The sequence below is a fragment of the Seriola lalandi genome, unplaced genomic scaffold, assembly GCF_002814215.2.
Source record: "Seriola lalandi dorsalis isolate HSWRI2012SDOR001 ecotype SW California unplaced genomic scaffold, Sedor1 jcf7180002054663, whole genome shotgun sequence".
In the NCBI taxonomy this organism is placed as follows: Eukaryota; Metazoa; Chordata; class Actinopteri; order Carangiformes; family Carangidae; genus Seriola; species Seriola lalandi.
The window spans coordinates 524,031-545,948 of NW_019525216.1; the positions used below are offsets into that span (position 1 = coordinate 524,031).

At 40.4% G+C, this 21,918-nt stretch overlaps 1 protein-coding gene across 3 annotated transcripts in view; it reads left to right on the forward strand.

The window, feature by feature from the left end:
* The window catches only part of kcnip4a (potassium voltage-gated channel interacting protein 4a), a 119,882-nt gene that overhangs the window by 42,845 nt on the left and 55,119 nt on the right, over positions 1 to 21,918 (forward strand). The window contains exon 1 of one of the 3 annotated variants that reach the window (XM_023421069.2): positions 19,318 to 19,603. The exons of the other annotated variants lie outside the window; for them this stretch is intronic. Coding sequence (XP_023276837.1) covers positions 19,546 to 19,603 — 58 coding nt within the window. The 5' untranslated portion in view covers positions 19,318 to 19,545. Of the gene's footprint in view, positions 1 to 19,317; positions 19,604 to 21,918 lie in introns of those variants that run through there. 3 annotated transcript variants of the gene reach the window in all.

Genomic DNA, 21,918 nt, shown 5'->3' on the forward strand with positions numbered 1-21,918 from the left:
ACATGCATGTTTGTTGACTGTATTGGATTTCCTCCCTGTATCCAGGTGGTTATTTCCTGCATTAACCCAGAACTGTCAGGATTTTTCTTTTCCAGAGCGGATGGTCACTGCAGAGGCTTTAGAGTGCCTTTCACTGCAGTTGTGAGTGGGCTCCTGTCACTGTAGCAGGGCTGTTGCTCCTGCTGCTGGTGCATCTGCTTTGACAGAACAGTGCAAAAAATACATGTACATTTCAAGGGCATGTGTGGGCTGTCACAATGCATCTGCCTGCCATCAACAGCACAGAAAATGAAAGTTTTTTTTTTTTTTTTTTCATACAGATACGATCTATTGCATTATGGTTGAGTGGTGTTCTGAGATAAATAATTTAATGAGAAAGTAATGCATTCAATCACTAAATCAGGTTAAGATTAAGGTTGTAGCGTACATACGTGGCCTGGCATCAGTCACAGGCCATTAAGGAAGTTCATTATAAGGACATGCAGAGTTACGGACTCACAATTGACACTTTGCGACTCTTTCCACCATCAAACTATCAGATCGATAGGAAACAGAGACAAAGGACCCCTCTTCCACAAACAGACCATGCTGTTAGCATGGCTGAACAACACAGAACCAGACCAAAGATCAAAGGGTCAGCTCCAGAGGATCAACCAATGGACACCAGATAACTGGAGAAGTGATATTTGATTGTTTCTTGTATAGGACAAGTAACAACAAAAAGGACTGATTAACACTAAGGTGTGAATCCTGGCCTGTCTGTGCCATGCATGAACACACACACACACGCACACACACACACACACCAACCTCTCTTCCTCTGTCCCTCTCTAGATAAGAGTCATAAACTACAACTCACATTCCAATCCTGGGTAGTGACCAGCAGAACACTCTTCACAGACACAGATCAAAGGATGAATGTAAAATTAAATATCTAACTGTTCTCTAACTCATGAGATGTTCCTATGTAATAGTTTAATCCCGAACTTCTATCCCATAGAATGTTTGAAATGTAACATGTAGATTTTAAGACAAAGTCCTTCATGTGACCATACTGTCAGCATCCTTCACACAAGGTAACACAATACATGACCTCCAGAATGTGCATATTATTATTAGTACAGTCGAAGAACTGCTGTGTAATCCATATGTATAGATTATTAGCTTTGGGAAATGTTTATATTGTTGTTTGATCAATTAACCACTTGTATCATAATTAATTCCAGGTTTGAAGGATGTAATATGAAATCAACACTCCTATTACTCCTCTCTGCCATTATTAGTGCAAGTAGTTTTATGTTATTTCATTTAATGTTTTGTGGTCATGGTGGAAGAAGGATGTGCAAGTTTATAAGTAAGCTCTAGATTTAAATTATTCTAAAGTTCAATGGAAAATTACTCTCTTCTCCAAGTGGAAACACAGGAGAAGATGGGTGACGCCCATGAAACATGCGCCAGCCCCCAGGGGATAAAACAGTCGTGAACCATTCACACATTGCCAAAAAAGCCTATTTTTCTAAGCCAAGAAGCTAAGAAGCCAAAATTGCCTATTGCCTATTTCTAAGCCTATTCTGAAGCCAATGCCGGACAGAAGCCCTGAAAATCTGTTCAGAATCCAGAAACCAGAAGAGAAACCAGAGGACAAGAAGATGCGCAAAGTGAGAAACGATGCAGAAACTAGAAGCTGAGATCTTTGCTCAAAGCTCAGAGTCCCGGCTCAAAGCCCGGCTCTGTAGCCATGGAAACTCTTAGCTCTAAGCTGCTCGCCACAAACTCATGGCTCTTAGTCATTTTTGCACTTTTCGCGTCTTTTATTTTTCTTTGCCACCAGCTACAAGTAACATGATTTTTGTCTACATACGCGATCTTTTATTTTTATAAGCCAAGTCAAGACCAACTGAACCAAAGCAACAGAAGTGCCTCAGAGTAATTTCGTAACTTTTAATCATCATCAAGTTTCCCTTTTTTTGAAGATTTTGACAACTTTAGAGTCATCTGGTCAACGCCAGTCTCCTCTAAGTTACCCAACCAAAGTGAAGAGCATTAGAGTTTATTTCGCATCAACCCGCAAGAGACACCAGCAGATAACATCTGCACGACCGCCTGCAGAGAAGCCGAGCAGAAATCAAGAGTGCCCGAGACAGAAAGTCTCCTGGCAAACTCCACCAGAGCTGAACTGCTGAGACAACGGCAGAATCCGTCATCGTGATAACGGGACACAGCCTCCAGGAGAATCCACCTAGACCCCGCGTCTCCAGGGTTACCACGGCAACCACAGCCACCTGGGTTCCAGCCGAGGGTCTTCAGCTACAGCGCAACTCACAGTAGGACGGTCTTAACACTCTGCTCATGACTGGGTTGATGTCGAAATATAGCAATATTTAATCATCAAATTTAATTCGTAGATGTAGTATCATTAGCTGTATAGCCATAGTGTATAGCCATAACATATTCTCTCCCACCATTGCCAACTCATCACACTGCTCATTCATTATTATTTTCATCTTTATGATTATTACACCTTGCATTTACTCTGTACATAGTAGTTTAGTTAAATAAACTCATTTATTTACACCCAGTTGTTGTCCTGTCGTTTTCTTTTGACGTAGAGACTGGAGATCCATTGAATCGAGAAGTCATGGCTTCCGATATGAGATTGATAAATTTGGCAATGAAGTAATTCATTGTTGTCCTCCTAGAGGACTGGTGCCCCATTTCAACGAGAGTAAATCATTAAATATAGCGTTAACGCTACAATGTCGTTAGATCAGATCAATACCTTACAAAACCCCAGTTAGGCTCGTTAGTTACCTTCACTCTCCAGTCAATTTGAGCCCATACTGTATTTATTTTTTGTTAGATTTATGTATGAGATCGTGGAAAGTGATTTCTTATTCATGACCTCAGCATGACTCCAGTCATCGAACACAGAGCCAAGCACGTTGGCTTACGCATATGAAATACACAAGCCTCATGTTCACTATCAAGACAGCTGTGTTCTCATTATAATTTCATATTTTGCCCGTCTTTTGGCGCTGTGCTGTTATGTACAACAAACTTTAGAACACATAACCAAACTTGGACTTCGCCTTTCTTTTTTTTTTTTGTGGCTTCTTTTGACACTCTTTATAACTTAAACTATGAATCGCTGATGATTTGTGTTTGCGTCAGGATTGTATTGGGTTTAAGTTCAATTCCCCACTTCTGGCAAATGGTAGAATGTGAATAATTGATGGTGTAAGCCATGTCTGAGGGTGAAAATAAATGGAGAGTGTTCTTCATTGAGCTTAAAGGTTTACAGTCCTGCAGGCAATAAAGGGAGATCTTGCTGTGTAAGATCCTTTCAGAGGTGGGAATTTGGTGTAAATCCGTGCTCATTGTGAAATGGGACGGCTCTGCAGAAACTCAACTGTTAAATTTGATTTTCTTCTCGAGAAACCCCAAACCATGGGGCCAATCTCAGGTTTAAAATGTTTAAAATGAGAATAAAAGACTACAAATGGGCTTTAGGTGATTCATTTTAAATTAGTAAATTAACTTGCTGGAGAGAGAGTGAGAGAGAGAGAGCATTTCCAAATGCTTTAAAGGAATATATTACTCTCAATTTATTGTTATTGGTTGAATGAATCCCAGGACAAAAGAGAGTCGAAATAATGCAATCTTCCCATAAATGTAACTGAGTTTTGTGTATGCTTTATGCATCTTCTCACATGAGCAGTTGCTCAGTGGCAAACAAAGCTGCACGTAGAGATCCTCACTGTGTTATACTGTATCTACTCAATGAGAAATATCTCTGTGTGCACATCTTTTTCAACTTGTTAACAATATTCTTTCAATATTCAAACATTTCAAACATTGAATAATAGTAATCTTGAATAATTGGTGCTTCTTTTTTGATAAGCTTAAAAGTTCCTACTGCCTGCCACACAGAATTCAGCCATGGACTATATCTGTTGAATCATTCGATGTTCTCAAGTGAATTTGGTCAATTTCTGTTGCTGAGCTATGAAGATGGGAAATGAAATTCATCGATTCCCTATTGACCCCAAGCCCAGATAAAGAACAGTGCCGTGGCGCCACAGCTTGAACATGAAATGGGATTTTATGATGCTTGCCGAGCCTGCACTGTTTGATGCAGACTTTAACCCTTTCTGTACTGTTTCAGCAAAGCCAGGCGATCGGGAGATTATGAAATGTTCATTGCAGTAGGGAGCAGGGGTTACTGTGATGCTCTGCGGACGTCAGGATGGCTGTTGTACAACATTACCGCAGCTGGCGGTGCTTTCCTCAAGGATATTTCAGCAATTCAGACACCTGCCATAACAGTGAGTCCTCTAGTTGAAGGGCTGTCTGCTCACGGCTGCAATTTACGAGAAGAACATTATCGAACTTGTGAAGATTCAAATTGCTGTTGAGCTGCTGTCAAACCGTGCAGCGAGCAAATGTCTCTATGCTCACTGTGCCATGAGGTCTGTTTCTTTTTCCTGACACCCCACACAAGATTGGAGAGGAGGAGGAGGGTGGGGGGGCTTAGAGATTGTGGTTTTAAGCATGAAATGTGAGGACACAGTCTGTCTTGGTTGTAAGCCTGTGCCCTAATGTAAATAGACAAATTCCATCACAAACACAGCAAGACTACTTCAAAATAATTAATCCTGGAGATGAGCACAGGAAAGGCGAGTTTAAATGGTATGCAATGTATGTGAAGGAAAAAAACTGTAACACGTTGCTTGAAGAAGATGTGAATAAAGTTACGCAAGTTGCAGGTGAGGTCATGTGGGGTATTCAACAAAGCAAATTTTGACTAATTCAACTGATGGAACTGGGAATACTACAGCAAGCAAAGCCAAAACTAGACATGTTGCTTATCAGTTTTATCATCTATATCTAACTTGTCTTGCTCCACTACCCAGTTGCCTTAGGTGAATAAAGCAATATCAACATAATAACCAAAAATCAAAACACTTGGATTAGTGCCGAAACAGATTTGAAGATTTATCAATCACTTAGTCATTTATCAAGCAAAAATGTCCAAAAGGTTGTTGGTTTGACCTTCTCTAAAAGTTAAGATTTGCTTTTTACGCCCTTCTAAACTGAATCCATCTTTGGGTTTGGGACTGTTGCACAGACAAAACAGGGATAACGCAGTTGGTAATGGCATATTTCACAACTGTCTGACATTTTATGGACAAAATGATAAATAGATTAATTTAAAAAAATGCACAACAGATCACTCAGTGATTAAAGTAATCATCAGTTGCAGCATAAATTTGGATTATGTCGAGCCATTTCGCTTTCCAAACATTTCATTTGATCAATATCAAAATCACTGACTCAGCTCAGCTATCCATCCGTCCTGTTTATGCTCCTGCCCTTCTTAACTCAGACATGCAGTTTTTTCCTGTGTCTAAACCCTGGTCAGTCCCTCTCCCTCTGCTCATTCCTGGAGAGCAGAGAAAATGATGGGCTATGAGCTGAGGCCACAGCAGAGGCTTGCAGACTGGTGTGTGTCTTCCACTGGAGCTGGATGAAACAGTGCAGCAGTCCCTAACTGCATTAGAAAACCCCCAGTTTCTCCCTTCCCCAGAGCACATACAAATCTCATCTCTGGGTGGAAAACTCACCTTGTGTATGTGTATTAGTGTGTGTCCCTCAATAGTGTGTGTGCATTTAGTGTTGTTGCACACCACTGCGGGAAATTTTCCTTAACTAAATTCTGCTGTTCCCTGGAAATGAGCAAACTACTACTTGAGCAGTGTTCATTTGTACCGCTGAGACGAATGCACGCTAAGCAGCACTCACTGTAATTTGGTGGCCTCACATTAAAACGGCGCTGAGGCTTGTAAACCTGCAGAATAGGTTGCTGTAATTGACACCTGTGAACAGCGTGATTGAAATTAGTTGCGTAACCGCAGAGAAACTGGATGGTTTCCACCATTGTGCTCTGATTTAAAACCGAAACCATGAAAAGCCTACTACTGAGAGCAAGCTGTCATGGCTCACAGTGTTCTGGTGCCTGGCTGGGAAAATGAATCCCTCCCTCAGGAGAGTGGAGACATATTGGAACGTATTCACCTGCTGTATTTGTCACATACAATTGGTGGGGGAAAGTAGAGAAGGGAGTACAGTCAATCTGAAGGGGGTTCACTGAAGACAACCCTACTTTTTTCTTTGTGTGTGTGTGTGTGTGTGTCTGTGTGTGTGTGTGTGTTGCATTAATTTTATGGCACCACATAGGCACTGCACACGGTTCAGACACTGCACCAGCTTGATGATTATCAGTGAAGGGGAATTGAGCAAGGGGGGAGATTAGCATGCCATAGAAGGAACCATTTGATTCCATCAATGAATTATTTGACAACAGAACCTGGGGCACAGTAAAAGACGCCAAACCCTCCTACTTAGGAGAAGAGAGAGAGGCAAAACGTAAGTGTCGTTTATTGTAGTTTTGCATCTTATTGTTGTCGCCTTACGTTTCTTTGCAGTCATTTTATCTCTGTAGTTTTTTTTTTTTTGCATCTGTTTGTAGATAGTTTTCGTCTATTTCTTGATGTCTCTTTTATAATTTTTCCCTTTGCAGCGGTTGTACATGTCTTGTTGTTGTTTTACACCTCTCTGTAGTCAGTTTTTCTCCTTGTTGTAGTTTTCCATCTTGGTTTTATTTCTTTTTGTAGCCATGAAATTCGCTGCCTGAAATTCAGTGTTTAGTTCACATTGGAGATGACGAGAAGCCGTCCGTGCCCTGAAAATATCTCTGTACCCTCAGCACGCTGTGCAGCTGTACTGTGAAGGAAAAAAATAAACAAAACCAAACATTGGATTAGATTTGGTTGGCAGATACTCAATCGTAAAAGACGGTGATTAAAAACACACACACGCAGAATCAAGACTTTCCTGCTCTTACGCTCTGTGACAGTTTGTTACTTCAAATATAAGGAGCCCTTTGACTGCTGGGGCACCCAGGTCTGTGCCCGGTAGGCCTGTTAAGTAATCCATCCATCCATGAACGATTCACACAAATTGGCAGCCCTTTTCATTTTTATAATCGCTCTCACCACATGCTTCCCTACATCCACATATGGATTATCAATGAGCCATGACTGCATAACTTAAAGACAACTCATAACATCACATTAACAACCTCAGCTGCCATCATCAATGTGGCGGCGCCGTCGTCCACCTTACTTCTCCAAACGACTTCTGTACCATTAACTGCCGTGCTCGAGGGACAGCTCAATGTTTTATGTTCACTTTATATTGAACTGAAACGTGTCAGGAAGGAGTACACTGTCAGAGCTCAGTGTTTACTATGCAATGCATAATTCAGACAGACATTTCTGCCAGTCAAGTTAACTTCATGTAATTTTTATGAGCAGGAACTCAACCTAGTTCTGTTAGGTACACCATAGTGGCTCTGGAAATAGCTTTGACAGGGTTAAAGGTCAGACACTATAGTATCATGTGGAGGTGGATTTGAAGGTTATAGTGTTATTTTGATTTTGAGCTTGAGGAAAAAAGCAGAGGTTGGTGGCAGATGAGAGAAACTGTGTACATTAGCTGCTATACAGCAGAGGATTGCTGTGTGATTAATTCATAGATGCACTCAGTCATGCATGGCTTACATTGTATGGGACGCTCACATAGGTGGTTTACCTACTGTATCATCTTACGCACCATAGTGATGTCTGTGGTGTAACTAAATCAATCATCAGGAAAAGTAAATGGATTTGTATTGTTTCGTTGTTTTCCTTCCTTCCTTCTTTGTACATCTCTGCATCTGCATAAACCTGCAATCCTATCCACCACCAGTTGTCCCCTTTTATATTTTCCCTTAAGCAGCTTTAAAGTTTGAAGAAATCATCTTATCCTAATGTGTCTGAGAGGATCTTATTCTTTATCATCTTAGTCCAATGCTTCATTGAAGCTTCAGTACACGGGTAAAATATTCAAGCATCCATGTTTTTATGGCTGCACCATTTCCATCACATGGAAATATTCAGGACGTCTTGTGCATCATTTTATGCACATTTCTCTGAAGTTCAACCTAACATATTTGGCATCTTTGGAAACTTTTTGATCTCCACCAGAAAACGAAAGAACTTCTGTGGGTTCAAACAATGTTTGACACTTGCACAGCTTGAGTTTGTATAACATTGTTTCATCCAAGCCACAGTTTTCTTTTTTTTTTTCCTTTTTTTTTTAACCTTGGGGTTTACACCCTCCAGAGCTTGCAAGATTTCATTGCAAATTTGAAAGTGGTGAAAGATACGAGGTGAAAGAGGAATAGTATATGTCTGCTGTCCAAAATTATTTTTGTTTTTCTGACTTGTGTCTCTCTTTACTTTAGTATATTAGAAATTTTGGGTAGTCTTGCTTCTTACGGTGTTTCAAAATGACTAGGGCTGAGTAACCTCAGTAGGCAGTTTTACATAGGCAACATTGAACAGGCTGCATTTGACACAATTTACCACAGAGGAAACTGCCATTTTGCTCTTTATTGCCCTCTCCACATCCACCATCGCTGCAATATTTACAATGTATGTGTTAGAGAAGCAATTGTCTTTCCTTTGTGTCAGCATGTAAAGACGCGTTAATCACAGTGTTTGTTCCCCACTGTCAGTGCAAAGTGTGCGCGGCTGAATTAGCCTCACAGGATATGTACTGTAGCATCCGCTCTTAAGGACAATCTGTGGCCAGGAGTGTTCACCCTTTGTTCCTGTCACCGGAGAGTGATCGCTTTGAAATGACAACACAACATAAGGGGAATATTTCAGTGGCGCTGTCTTCCCGTACACACAATGGTGTGTACTACCTTTGGCCCTTACATGAAAGTGCAGGCCTGTGTGATCTGAGCATTTTGCGTGAGATTGGTTGAAACTTAAGATAGCCTTGTAGATTGTGCATATTGATTGTCCTCTAGTTTCAGATCAAAGATGCAGGGAACCACAGACAATCCACAATCAGGATTAAAGTATTTTAACGCGGACAGACTTAAGTGATTTGGAGAGGCATGAAACAGACACAATCTAGTATCCCTTCTCAATCTACAAGGATTAATGACCAGAAGCTGTTGGCTCGGGTTCAGCTCTTAAATTAGATGTTAAACACATCTTTTCAATGAATCCTCCTCTAATCTCATTTTGCACCGCTGCTATTTACATTTTAATCATTTGCCTGCCTTCCTACAGTATATCAGATAAGACTGGTAATAACAAAGTAAATCGACTGTTTCCACCGAGCATCATCGCTTTTTTTCTCAGCCCCTCCCTGAAAGTGAGCTGAATGATGGCATAATATGATGAAACTCATGCTGCAACTTCCCCCGCACTGACACGTAATCTGGCCCTGATGTGGGAAACATAAGAGAGGGGGTGATACTCCAGTGTTACCATAGCTGCTGGCGCTGGTGGCGTTTGGTTACGGGGTTCAGGTCTGTGTGGGAAGATGGCTTGCAACGTGTCTCGCCATTTACCCAGGGAGAAGGGTTTCCCCTCCACTCTCTGGTTTATTAATAGAAAGCTGATGTATGCCGGGTGGGGCTTGAGCATCGCTGCAGTGTTAGCATCATTGACACGGTTAGTGTTTCACCTGTCACTGTTGCTGATGAGCTGCCATCAGAGCCAGCCTAATAGATTTTAGATGAGATCATGGCCTGAGGCAGTGGATGAATATGTCATTCATGATACTGTTTGTGACCCCGGGACAGCCAAGGGCTGTTCAAGGTTGTCCATCCAAGATAACGCAATTGCATTTCTCAACTGACTTTTTGAAAAACAATACTACTGAAACAAATGAGGTGAATAGGTATTGTTTTTTAATTTTTATTTTATGCCAATCACTCATTGAATAATCTACAAATTATTTCAGCTCTAAAACAACTATATGTGAACTTTGCTCACAGAACTCTCATGTTCTGTTATTAGATCTGTAATTATGATTGTTTGACCTTGAAGCAAGACTGTTACTTTTGAAAGGAAAAGCAACAAAGTCACTCACTACACTCTTCCGCCTTTTTAAGTTGAATTCAGTTGAAACGGTCAAACGCACCTTTGCTCAGTTCAGTACACTCAGGGGTTTTACTTTTACAGCATTATTCAGTCTCATCCGATCAGTGACTTTATGACTGTTCTCCACTTGCACTACTGCTGTGCCACAATAGCTTATTTCAAGCGTTAGCTCGTAATTGTCACTTGAAAAGAAAGTTATATGGTCTCTTGATTTAAAGGGTTACCCTTGCATCAAAATGTTGTGGATTTCAAAAGAGATACATGTTAGTAAAAGTGGTCAAAGTTGAAGCAGCAGAGCCCAAGATAGTGTTTTCTTTTTAGTCCGTGGTATGGGACAAGCTCCAAAAATGCTGGAACCTGCATTTCCCATGATGCAACCAACAGCAACTATTTATTGCCCTGACTGTCTGACTGTCATTCAGAATCCCTGTGTTAATAATGCAGACTTTCTGTTTTAAATTTGTACTCTGAGTGACAAATAAACCAATCTTTATGTGTAAATTCTACACATTCCCCCCCACAAGTTATAATAAACCAGAGTTGTCTGTGAATGTAAAAGTTTTCCACTAGTTGCGATTTGTATATGCAAAGATACCAGCTTATCTTTTCAATCACTCAGACCAAAAGGACTCATTTTCCTTACTCATTTTGCTTTTTTGTTGCACAGTGAATCAGAAGTAACATAAAGCCTAATGAAAAAAAAAAAAATCTTTATGTGCAGAGACCACTGCTGTGCTCATTCCCCTACATGAACTTACATTCTGGATAAATCCCCACCCTCTCAACTGAACAAGATGTGTGACTGAAACAGAGCAAGCTGATTAAACTGTGCATATTTAATAATATAAGACCTCAGTATGATTTTGCATGCAGAGGACTTAACTGCTCCCTTGCTATCTCAAGCAGAGCACAATTGGGTAAGATAGTCTGTTGAATGATAATGTTCAGTATACAATATTTGCTAAAATGAAGTGGAGCAAAGAGTTATGTTTATTGCTGTTGGGGTTTAGGACAGCTCCGATTCGAAGGAGCACTAAATTATGTTTTCATCTAGCATCTGGATTGCTTATGTGGCGATATTTGAGCTCCCAAATAACCGCAGCAATCGCACCACTGCTTGCACCACGTGTACCACGTTTTATTGGCAACATCACATCTCAGCATGAGTTTCATAGTTTTTATTTGGAGTTGAATCGGATATGAGGAGCTATGATTCAGAATGAACACTGCTGTAATGTAATATCCACTGTTCTAAGAGGAGACTAAGGGCTTTGGTTAGGGTAAACAAAACCGGAATTTTGATGTCCTTGCAAACCACCTGTGCAGATTTTTCATTTGTTGCTGCTCAGTGACAATTTTGATCCCTGATATGTTTTGGCTTGACCCAATACATCTCACACCTGACTGAGTTGTAAAGCACTGATCAGCTTGTATTGTAATTTTCCATTGTTGGTTCGGACACTCTTCCGTGTCATGTACGGACGAGTGAACACTGATGTGTAACAGTGTGCTCAGTGTTACACAGACAGCAGCTACATGTCAGGGTGTAATAAAAGAATGTGGCACAGGCCGGGCCTACAGGGTGCACAATGGCAGCAGGTGGGGCTGCGCTAATGACAGATCGACTCGAGCGGGTGCCATTGAGACTCGCGTCGAACTGTAACTGCTTGGCCGGCGTCCATGTTGGACAGCCCTATATAACCACCGGTGCAGGATGTGAGATGATTCAAAATCTGTGCGTTTCCTTTTGTCTGCAGTCAGACTGCAGTAAAGAGAGGCTACTTGTTTTCAACTGCTTCTCTGTATGACTGACTTTACTGGATGTACTTCTTGGTGCAATGGGACAGCTTGATTAAAATTAGGACTCTGGCGAGCACGTCAGCTTTTTCTTATGGCTTGAGGAAAGTTCTGTAGATGAGATGCATCAATAAAACTGGTGCTTGGAGTCATACATCTCTTCTCTGTTTACAATCAGCAATTTTTCAAAGAAAAGGTGGAAGAAAAAAGTAGGAAATAATAATGTATGACAAGGAAGATATTGTGTGTTTATGTATACACACAAACATGAATACAAGGAGCTTGCCAAGGCTTCCTCATTGTTTATTCAAGATGTCCCTAAACAGCTGTGCTGCCTCATTCTACAACGTGGACACAAGATATTTTATTAGCTATGATACAGTGCCAAACAAATAGTGGATTCACTGGGGTTCAATAAACATAAAAGTGGCTGAGCTGTCCTGCTTGGCCCTCTCACGGAAATTAGGCTTTTGTTTTTGTGCCACCGTTTATAACCTTTTCACCGGACCACATTTGTCCATGATTGATGGCAGCGAGATGCGGCGCGCACCACAAGGCCCGCTGCCCACTGATTCACACCATCTGGGCAGGTAGTGTGCGCCCATTGTCACTGCGGCAACCTATTATGGTTAGGATGACGGTGTACTTGATATTAGTGATGGCAGATGGTTTGGTGACTGTGCGGGAAAGAAAACGCTGAGTGTCATTACTGCTGTGATTATCGGTTGGTTTGAATCCCAGAGCCATCCTTCATACGTGTTGTTAACTGTACAGTAAAGCTTGGACGTGCAGACTCTCCCACGCATCATCCCCTACTGGTGCAGTGCTGCTTTTAAAAACGTGCCTCATGACAACCTCTGTGCCCACTGTGTTCCTTATGCCCTCTAAAGGCCATTCCTAATTGATCCATAATTAAAAACAGCAGGTTGCAGATTCTTTCCAATATGAGCATCTGGGTGTTTGGGTGCACTGTACGTTGGCCAAATACAGTTGAAATACTCTCGTTTCTGACAGTCTTGCTTTCATGTCATGTTTTCATTTGCACTAGGATGAATGACTGCTTTTCCACAGGTCCATTGTTAATATTTAGAAAAGTGCGTGTAGCATAAGAGGATAACCGTAAAGCCATGTTTCTGATTTTCTAATATACTGTAGCGGACCATTCCATTTCCTGTGTTGCTGATTTCAGTTTCTTCCTCCCTGTGCAAGAACTATCCATTAACAGTTTCACATTTTGTTTTATGTTGATGACTTGCCACTGAGAAAGCTTAATGGGAACCATTTCCTACACTCTTTACATTTCATTTCCTCTTTAAACAGTACTGCTTCGGTTGCAGTTCTTAGCACGTATCAAAGAAAATGTCCCAGGAAATGACTGACTGTTGCCCAGAGTTTTCTTCTATTCTCAGCAGCCATCAAACAGACTAGATCATCACTGCCTGGTGTTTTTTTTTGCGTTTTATTTTTTTTCGAACACAAAGCTGACAGAAAAATGTATATTGGAAAATGGAAGATTTATAGTTTGTTTTAGAAAGAGCTCTGACACCTCACAGTGTGCTTTTGGCAGACCTTGTGTTACGTCATGGAAAAAAAAGGATGTCTGCTCTCTTTTATTTACATTTTTCTTTTTGTCAGGGGCCCCTAATCTTTGTTGTAAAATCTATGCTGCATGAAATGCGCAGATGTTAAAAGGCAGAATGGTTTTGATCCAAATGCTGTTTAGATAGGAGAAATGCAGTCATTGCCGGCTTTGCTTTTAGCGAGATAACACGAGATTGTTGTAAACTGAACAGCACAATATTGAAGTTGATGCCTCCCTCATGGAGAAGGCTGTGTGAGTGCTGATTGGTTTTTCAGAATAAACCAATTGCTCCCTCTACTGTTTAATACATGACAGTGCACCTTCCATTTCTTCTCTATCGGTGCAATTAAATAAGGATTATATATATATATATATATATATATATATATATATAGTATTTTCTTAAACAAATTTGATCTTACATGATAAAAACTTATTACTAACTTACTAAAACGATAGATCATAAAGTTTAGGTAAATAGAATTTTTAAAGAAATACATTGCTCCAAAAACAACTTCATATAGATGATATGTTTTGCAAGTAGCGACCTCTTTTGTATTTTTTTTTATGATGGTTGTAGATTATAGATATAATAAGCCAAACGGCATTACACACTTTAGGATGTAAGAGTAATGGGCTGAGATGTGTGCCCTGCTGATGCATGAGCAAAAAAGAACATTTCTGATCTTCATCTTGCTATATTATAATTGTATGTGGCTCATCTGTGGCTCATTTGTTAACAGAAGAGAGAACACTACTCACCTGTCATGAAGTCAGATTTATGAACATTTCACTTTTGTGTAATCTGTTGCCTGATATATTGAAACTTGTTTGTTTTTTTTTTTTTTAAATCTAGAGTTGACTAGTCAGTGTTGTCAATCTGCAGTATAATTAAGGCCTCACCTTGTCATATGTCTGGAAAGAGGATATCTTGAATAAGCTAAACCGTATGAATCATATCCAAATCAAAAAAAAGATTAACACACTGAACCATTTCTCAGATATAATGTACCGAGAAGGCAAAGGTCCTAATGTGCATTTGAGTATCAGGCCTTACACCTGGCAATTAATGCAGGCAGATACAGTATAAAGGCAGTTCAGAAGAAGGGTGATCATTAACCATTTTCCTGCTTTGTCCTTTTAGTCGTCTGAATACACTGAGTTGGCTTTTTAATGAGATTTCTGTTTTGGTGAGATTTATAGGAAATGCCTGGAATATGTGTCACTGCATATTGTTACTCTAGTGTCTTTAAAGCCCATACAGGTCAACAACCCATTTGGGACACTTAAAAATACCTGTCAATCAATCAGCACTGTTACATGCATACGTTTGCATTCTGTATATGTTACTTGCTTGCCTAAAGTTATTTTTACATAGTTAGTTTATCCAGCACATTCTGTTTATCGTCCGTACTGTAAAGTTAGTTTCCCTTAGTTGAATTGACTGATGGGTCACACTACTTTAAGAAGCACTAAATTATCTAATCTATTATCTATATATTTTGGCTCTTACTTGCACATTTGTCCTTTTTAGAGGTTGTTTTTGTTTGTTTTGTTTTTCTAGTATAGATTAATGAGCGAGGCATGAATGACGTGACAGCAGTGGCCTTTAGACTGCCTCGATGTGGCCGTCACTGGAGGATAATGTGACACAAATGAATCAAACCTTCCGTGTCAGTTAAGGTCCTGGCCCTTAATTTATCAATTGACAGGACCTCCTCCCAGTATTAAAAGAACAGGCTCCCTACATGAGTTTTATTGATCAAATGCCAGCTGTATGCCCTGTATGTGTCACTCTAAAACGCACAGATGGAGCATTGGGACTTACAGGAACTTGCTTTATGTTGTAGTGCAACATAGCACTTGAACCGTAAAATGCTATGAAAAGAACTCACAACTGTTTGTCCTCTCTGTGACATAAATGTTAAGGTCAGCAGTTTGTTGTCATTCTTTTTACATGCAAAAGCTGCCAAACATGCATGTACTTACACTGTTTTGCTGCCACTTAGTGGACAATATAAATACTGCACTGAACAATGAAACTAATGATCCCTGTCGAGAAACTGGGCCAATGCAGACACAAATACATATTTAGAGGTTTACATTAACATAAACAGCTATCAAAAAATATGAAAAATATACACCATAGCAGTTTTAAATATACATAAGATAAAAGTAGTGAGTCTTCTACAATTTGTAGCATTAGAATATGTAATATAAATCTGATGATAGGAAAAGGAGAACATAAGTTCATGGATATGCAGAATGTGCAGGAAACAACACAAACCCAAAGTAGAACATTAAAAATGTGAACTATCAATAACAACATGCACAGAATGCCCCAGTTTTGCCACAACTTAATGTATGACTAACAATATAGAATAGGATAGAATAGAAATATTATTCATATTATTCATAATATTATTTCAACCATAACAAAAGGGCTGAGTGTCGTGTACCTGAATGTCTTCTACTCTGTGTTGCTAATTGAGTGTCAGAACTTGGGATTGGTGTGTGTAGGATTTGATCAGGTCTACTATACTTCATCAATACTCTTAATCATCATGACATCATGCTGCATATAACAGGCCTGTATGGTCGAATATACGTTACCCTGCCTGTAAGAAAGTCAACAAAGGCCTTATGAAAGCAGAATAGTTGCTAACCTTTTGAAGCTTTTGTAGCTGAAGCTCGGTCGAGTTTGAGAGTATAACCATGTTTTGGTCTTCACCTAGAGCCACCTCTGTGCGGCTAAACTTGCCTGATTCCCCGCTCTCATTATACATCAGCCGCTGTTTACAAGCTTCCTGCGGCGATGGCTTAAGTAGCCTACATTTGTATTTGCTTTCGCACACAGTTAGTTCAAAAGACAGTGGGGGCAACTTACCCGTCTGTGGCTCGCCAGTCTCTGTCTGAGTCACATACACCCACAGACTAACAGCATTCCTTTTAATGAAGTGCTGTATATGGCATCAAATTGATGAGCAGTAAAAAAAAAAAAAAAAAAAAAAGAAAAACAGGAGGAAAAAGGTTACCTCGGGTGGAAGGAAAAAAAAAAGTATGAAGCCCACCACTTAGGATAATGGACAGCCATCTTAAGTGTGGAGGTCATCTGTGGGCAGCAGAGCACCCACATACTTGAAATGTACAAGCATCTACATGTTCAAGTAGTTGTTTACACGATGTTGGACATCGGACCTTGAAATGACCGGGCCTGATTGTTATTGAACATCTAAGTGTGACAAATGTTCTCTGTGCTCTTCGATTCAACTTCATTTCAATTATAAAACACTTGTGCTGCCATTGCAATTTCTTTCTCGAACCCCATATAGTTAATCAGATTGTTTTTAGATTGTTTTCCTCAAGTGGTGTGGAATAAGCCTCAATATGTGTGGAGATGATTTACCCAAGAGACATTTGATTATTCCACCCTATTCTCTGGAGTGTCTAATTTAATGAAAAGTCATTACAGCTCCAACATAATTAGGCTACCCTTTGAAAAGCCATGCTCGGCTGATTTGGACCAATTCTCAAACTGGGGCTGCAGCTTAAGGGTTCGTGCTAAGTGGCTATGCTTTTGACACTTTCTCACACTGCCACTTATGTGTACTATAACTTAATTTAACTCTGACCTTGAACCGGGATCTCCTCCCGTATAAGTATGTTAACATACATGTACATGGATATTGACATTTATATCATCTGTTGCTCTGCTGGTGGTTAACTGATAACCTAACCTGCATTAACTGTCCAACATGGTAATGGGACAAGTCTGCAACATAACTATGTTTAAATTGATGATGTATCAACATTAGCTTTATAAACCATAGCATCACAGATATCTTTTGAACTCAGTTTTCAGTATGGAATGAGTATGAGTCTAGAAAACATGTATTTAAAATGTATTGAGGCAGTTATATAAGTTGGATAAACAAGTAAATTATAGGGAGATGAAGTAATTCCTGAACTTTGAGTTAAAAATGTTCAGATCCTACATATCTGGATTTTTTAACTTTGATATTTTCAGAATAGACAACATTATTTCCCGCATTAAAATCCTAATTAAAGACAAATAGCAATGCAATGAGTCATATATTTATCTGATCAGGGAAAGGTTTATGCGTATGAACCTGAATAAAGATGATTCCCCTTTTTTCCCTTAAAAAATAAATCTGTATTGAGCCTTGGCTGACCTTAATAATAGAAGAGAAATTGTTGGCTGGTGTGACGACAAATGTCACAAAGTAGGACAGCTAGCATAAACTAAACTATCTGTGCTTGCTGAGATATAAAATCATGTAGTTTTAATCATTTACCAAACCCAGGTAACTGTTGCAGCGAGAAAGCAGAAGTGTGTAGCTAAAGGAAGAGACACAACACTGTTTGTTCACTAACATTGTTCACTTGTTCATTGCCTCAGTAAGGGATCTTTTTCAAGGAGGTGGTTAGCATTATAATGCAGGTGTCATGCTGGTGTGAGAATCCAATTACAAAAGAAATAGGGTGAACATTGGTGATTCAAAGGTTCTTGACCTTCAGAGTGTCCGCGGCTGCTTCTTCTTTGTGCGAGTGAGTGTGTATGTGTGTTTGATTATACAGTGTATGTGGGTGTACACTTTCCACAGCAGTAAGCAGCAGCCGTAAGTGAGTTAGAGCATCGATGCTGGTAAACTTTGTCATTTCAGTGTAATCTTACCATCTCTCTGGCATCTGTAGGAGGCCTCAGTGCAACATGGCTAACAGGAAGCAAGTTAATAGAGTGGGTGCAAATTGGTACTTGATTGCAGTGGTTGGCCGTTCTGTTTCTGAATTGGACTGCCGTCACGCAGTTCATGAAATGAATGAATTGCACGTGGGCGGCACAGGGAGCGGAAGTATTTTTCACTCTATTTCTTCTCATCTCTATTTTTTGATGTGTCACATCAGGCAACCATCTCTGTGGTATTCTTTCAGCCGTTGTGAGCAAAGGATGGAAAGGGGAAAAGATGTTGATCTGAAAACCATTCTGACCTCTCGACCTTCTCTGTAATCCTGACGATCTTCCGTAAAGTTGGTCAGTGTCAGCCAAACAAGCAGCCGCAGGATCAGCTCTGAAGAGGCAATCACCTTTTTTTTTTCTCATGAGGTTTATGTTGGGATGCGAAAGGACCTTCTTATAGAGGCAGGAGAGCGTGTTTGCAGTTACGAGTACTGAATCAGTACTGCATCAATATCCATTCATTCTATTACTTGAAATATAATGTTGCTTGATTTTTCTGAAAGGTGGGGTAGTCAGTGACTGACAGTAAATGTAAATTTTACATTGTAAATTGAGACATTAACAGAAAGCCTGTAAGATAATGGTGATGTAATTTCAGTTATCTCCTGGCGATTTGCAGGCATGTTTCCATTGCAGTGGATGGATCTAATAAAGTTAATGTCATCACAGGAACGTCCCTCTGCCCTCATTAATCTGTTGATAAAATGGCTTGTCAGCATTAGCAGGTAGAACAGACACTCACTGAAAAACTCCCACTTGTGATTGTATGTAATTTAAATATTTACACCAGCCACTGCCAGTCTGACTCTTCTATCAGCTCTTTCTCAGTGTCGCGGACACAGCATGGTCTTCTGCTCCCGTCCCCAGCAAGATATGTAGTTAAAAGGCAGCTAGTAAGGAATAATGGTTTTGTACAGCATGAGCTCTCTCCCTTCCTCCAATTTCTCCCTCCCCGTGTGAGGTGAGATCTGTTGAAAAGCGCGCAAGTACCACTCTCCCCAGCATGCTACTGGCTCCTCCTCCAAGCGCTCAATTAATCTAGGTGCTCAACTGGTACAAAGTAGCTTTTGCGGAGCAGAGATCAGCTAGCAGGCTCTCGCTTCAGACCGGGGAAACAGGGGAAAGGGAGGGGGCTGCGGAGGGTGCGCGTCAAAATTCAAAACTCAACAGAGGCACGCATGTTTTACTCCCACTCCTATTGCTCGTCGTGCTGCCCACCTAGCCAGGGTGAATATAAAGGAGAAGTTTAGACCGGAGACTTGATTCTTCATGCAAAGCTCCCGGCATCTCTTTGTTTTTGTTTTTTTCTCCATTTTCACTCTCGAGCCATCCCAGCGTGGGAGTGAAAGTGTGTGAAATCTGACAGGACTTTCAGATCACTAAGCAGGAAAGTCTGGATCATGGGGGCTTTAATGGTCATCTTCTCTCTTCAGCCAAAACAAAGACGCAAGACAACAGGTAGGCACGACATGGGAGGGGAGAGTTTAATTTGATATGTAATTAACAAATCAGCAGCTAAACTAATTACCTAAGATGAAAGGGAATTGCCTGTTTTAAAGAGTTTTCTTTATGTTGTATTTTCTGCTGGTGGTGAATTATTGTTAAAATACTTGAACAGATGAATTGTTCATTTTATGTTTGAGAGTCTCCAGCATTGTTCTCTGTATGTGTTTTGGACCACCCGGAGATTCCCCCATTAATCTGCTGTTTCTTCTATAATCCCATCTGAATTCACGTTGCCACACAGCAGTCCCATGAAATTGACCCGAAATCAGCCACCTCTTGGTGAGCATTTCAGTGTGAACTCCACGCACTTGCTTGACTTTTTCCATTTGCTTTTCCCAATATTGATTTTACAGTGGCAGCGCACACACACACAGCATGCCACATCGACTCCCTGCTAACGCGGTCACACAAGCTTATGTTACATCTCTGTCTCCCTGCAATAATGTGTTGATCAGCATCTCCGTCACAGCTTGTCACTGTAACAAAAGACGAGCAAGTCCAGTCTTTATTAAAGAACAATGAAATGTTTAGTGGGTGGCCAGCAGACAATAACTGTCAGAGGTTATATTTAGTGGTGTAGTGGGAAAGAGGTGGAATGGATGACACTTTAAGTACAGTAAGTCATATTTCACTCAGGTATTTTGAGAGAGCTTGAAAGCAAAATGAATGAGGGAGTCTTTGTAACTCTCTCAAGCAATAGATCATAGAGCAGGCAGTTGTGTGCACTGTAAGCACATTTCACAGGGACCTAGAAAGGAGAACATGGGATCCAGACACACAACAGTCTCACAACGGATTGTATACGTGCACCACGTTGCTGTGTTTAATTGGAAATAGTCTTAACATGTATTGTTTGAAGCTAATATCAAGTGAATAAGGGGGGATGTTGAAATTGATTGTTTGAGAAAAAATTTACACAAAAACCTTGTCCTCTCAGTAACAGTTGCTATGCCTGTCTGGCTTTCCATTCTCACATGGCAAATATGCAGTTTACAGTGATATTGGTGGGAGATTTATCACTTACAATTCTTTATAATTCTTGAAAGAATTGCTCCTTGATTTAAGATGGAGATGGATTAAAGCAGGTTTCTCACGCTGAAACCTGAAATGGCAACTGCTAGTTAGCCAATTAAGCTAAATTAGCTCCATGAGTTGTTTGCAAATGCTTCCAACTGACCCTTTTAAACGTTCATGAGGGAGTAGGAGCAGATAGTAGCAGGTTTTGTGTTAATATTTCTTCCACATATTTTGTCAAATCATGTAATATACTGATTCACACCGTGGAGGGTTCTTTGTATGAGGACAAAATAATAAAATATGCACTGTCTAAGAGACCTCAGTGCTACTCCACTACCCACTCTAATGCTTTCCATTAATTTCCATAGCTGCACTCATAAACATGACAAGAGGTGATGGTCCAGTAAGCACTCATCGGAACTTTGCCCTCCAACTGCTTTCCAAACTCACCCAGTCCGGCTTTGAGTGGTCCCACAGTGTTTCGCAAATGTCTCATGGATAAAAGATGTGCCAGTATCGTTATAGTGGTACTTGCTGATGTGTTTGGCCTTGTGTTATCTGTCATCATTATTTTAAATGTCTTACCTATCTGTGTTGTCAGGAGCTGTTTTGAGTAGAGTTTGTGTAGGAGTGCGATAGGTACGCTGCTCAAATAGTAACAGCAAAACATTGACTGTGACTCAGACTACCGATTGGTAAATTAATGTTGTTCCCTAGTTGATGCCTTTCAGTCGCTGAAAAGAGAACAAAACCCTGTTGAAATTTGTTCCACAAAGTCTGAATTAGTTATCTGATTTTTGCATAAAAGCACTATTGGTTCATTATCACCAAGCTGGAATAATAACTAATGTTAACTAAGTTGATGTCTAAGCTTTTTCCTTCCCTTGTGACATTAACACACGTACAGTTCTTGTTGCTGGCCCCGTCTCCTTCCAGGCCTTCTGGTGTTTACAGAACTGAGTGGAGACTTCGGCCGACCACAGGGAGAGCAGCTGTCATTTTTGGGGGTAGCCATACCACCAGTCACCATGCTTGCTTATGGCCAAATCTGATCAAATGAAAAACAGGACATGCACTGTTGAAAATGTGGAGCTGATAGCCATACCCATACTTTGTATAAAATAAACAAGCTCTGAGCTTCTGATTCACTGGCTGATCATAACAACACTTTCTCTGTAGGCTCCAGCATCGCTCTGAAAACAGGTTTAATTGAACTGCGAACAGCATCTTTCAGTCAAAATCCTTGATTA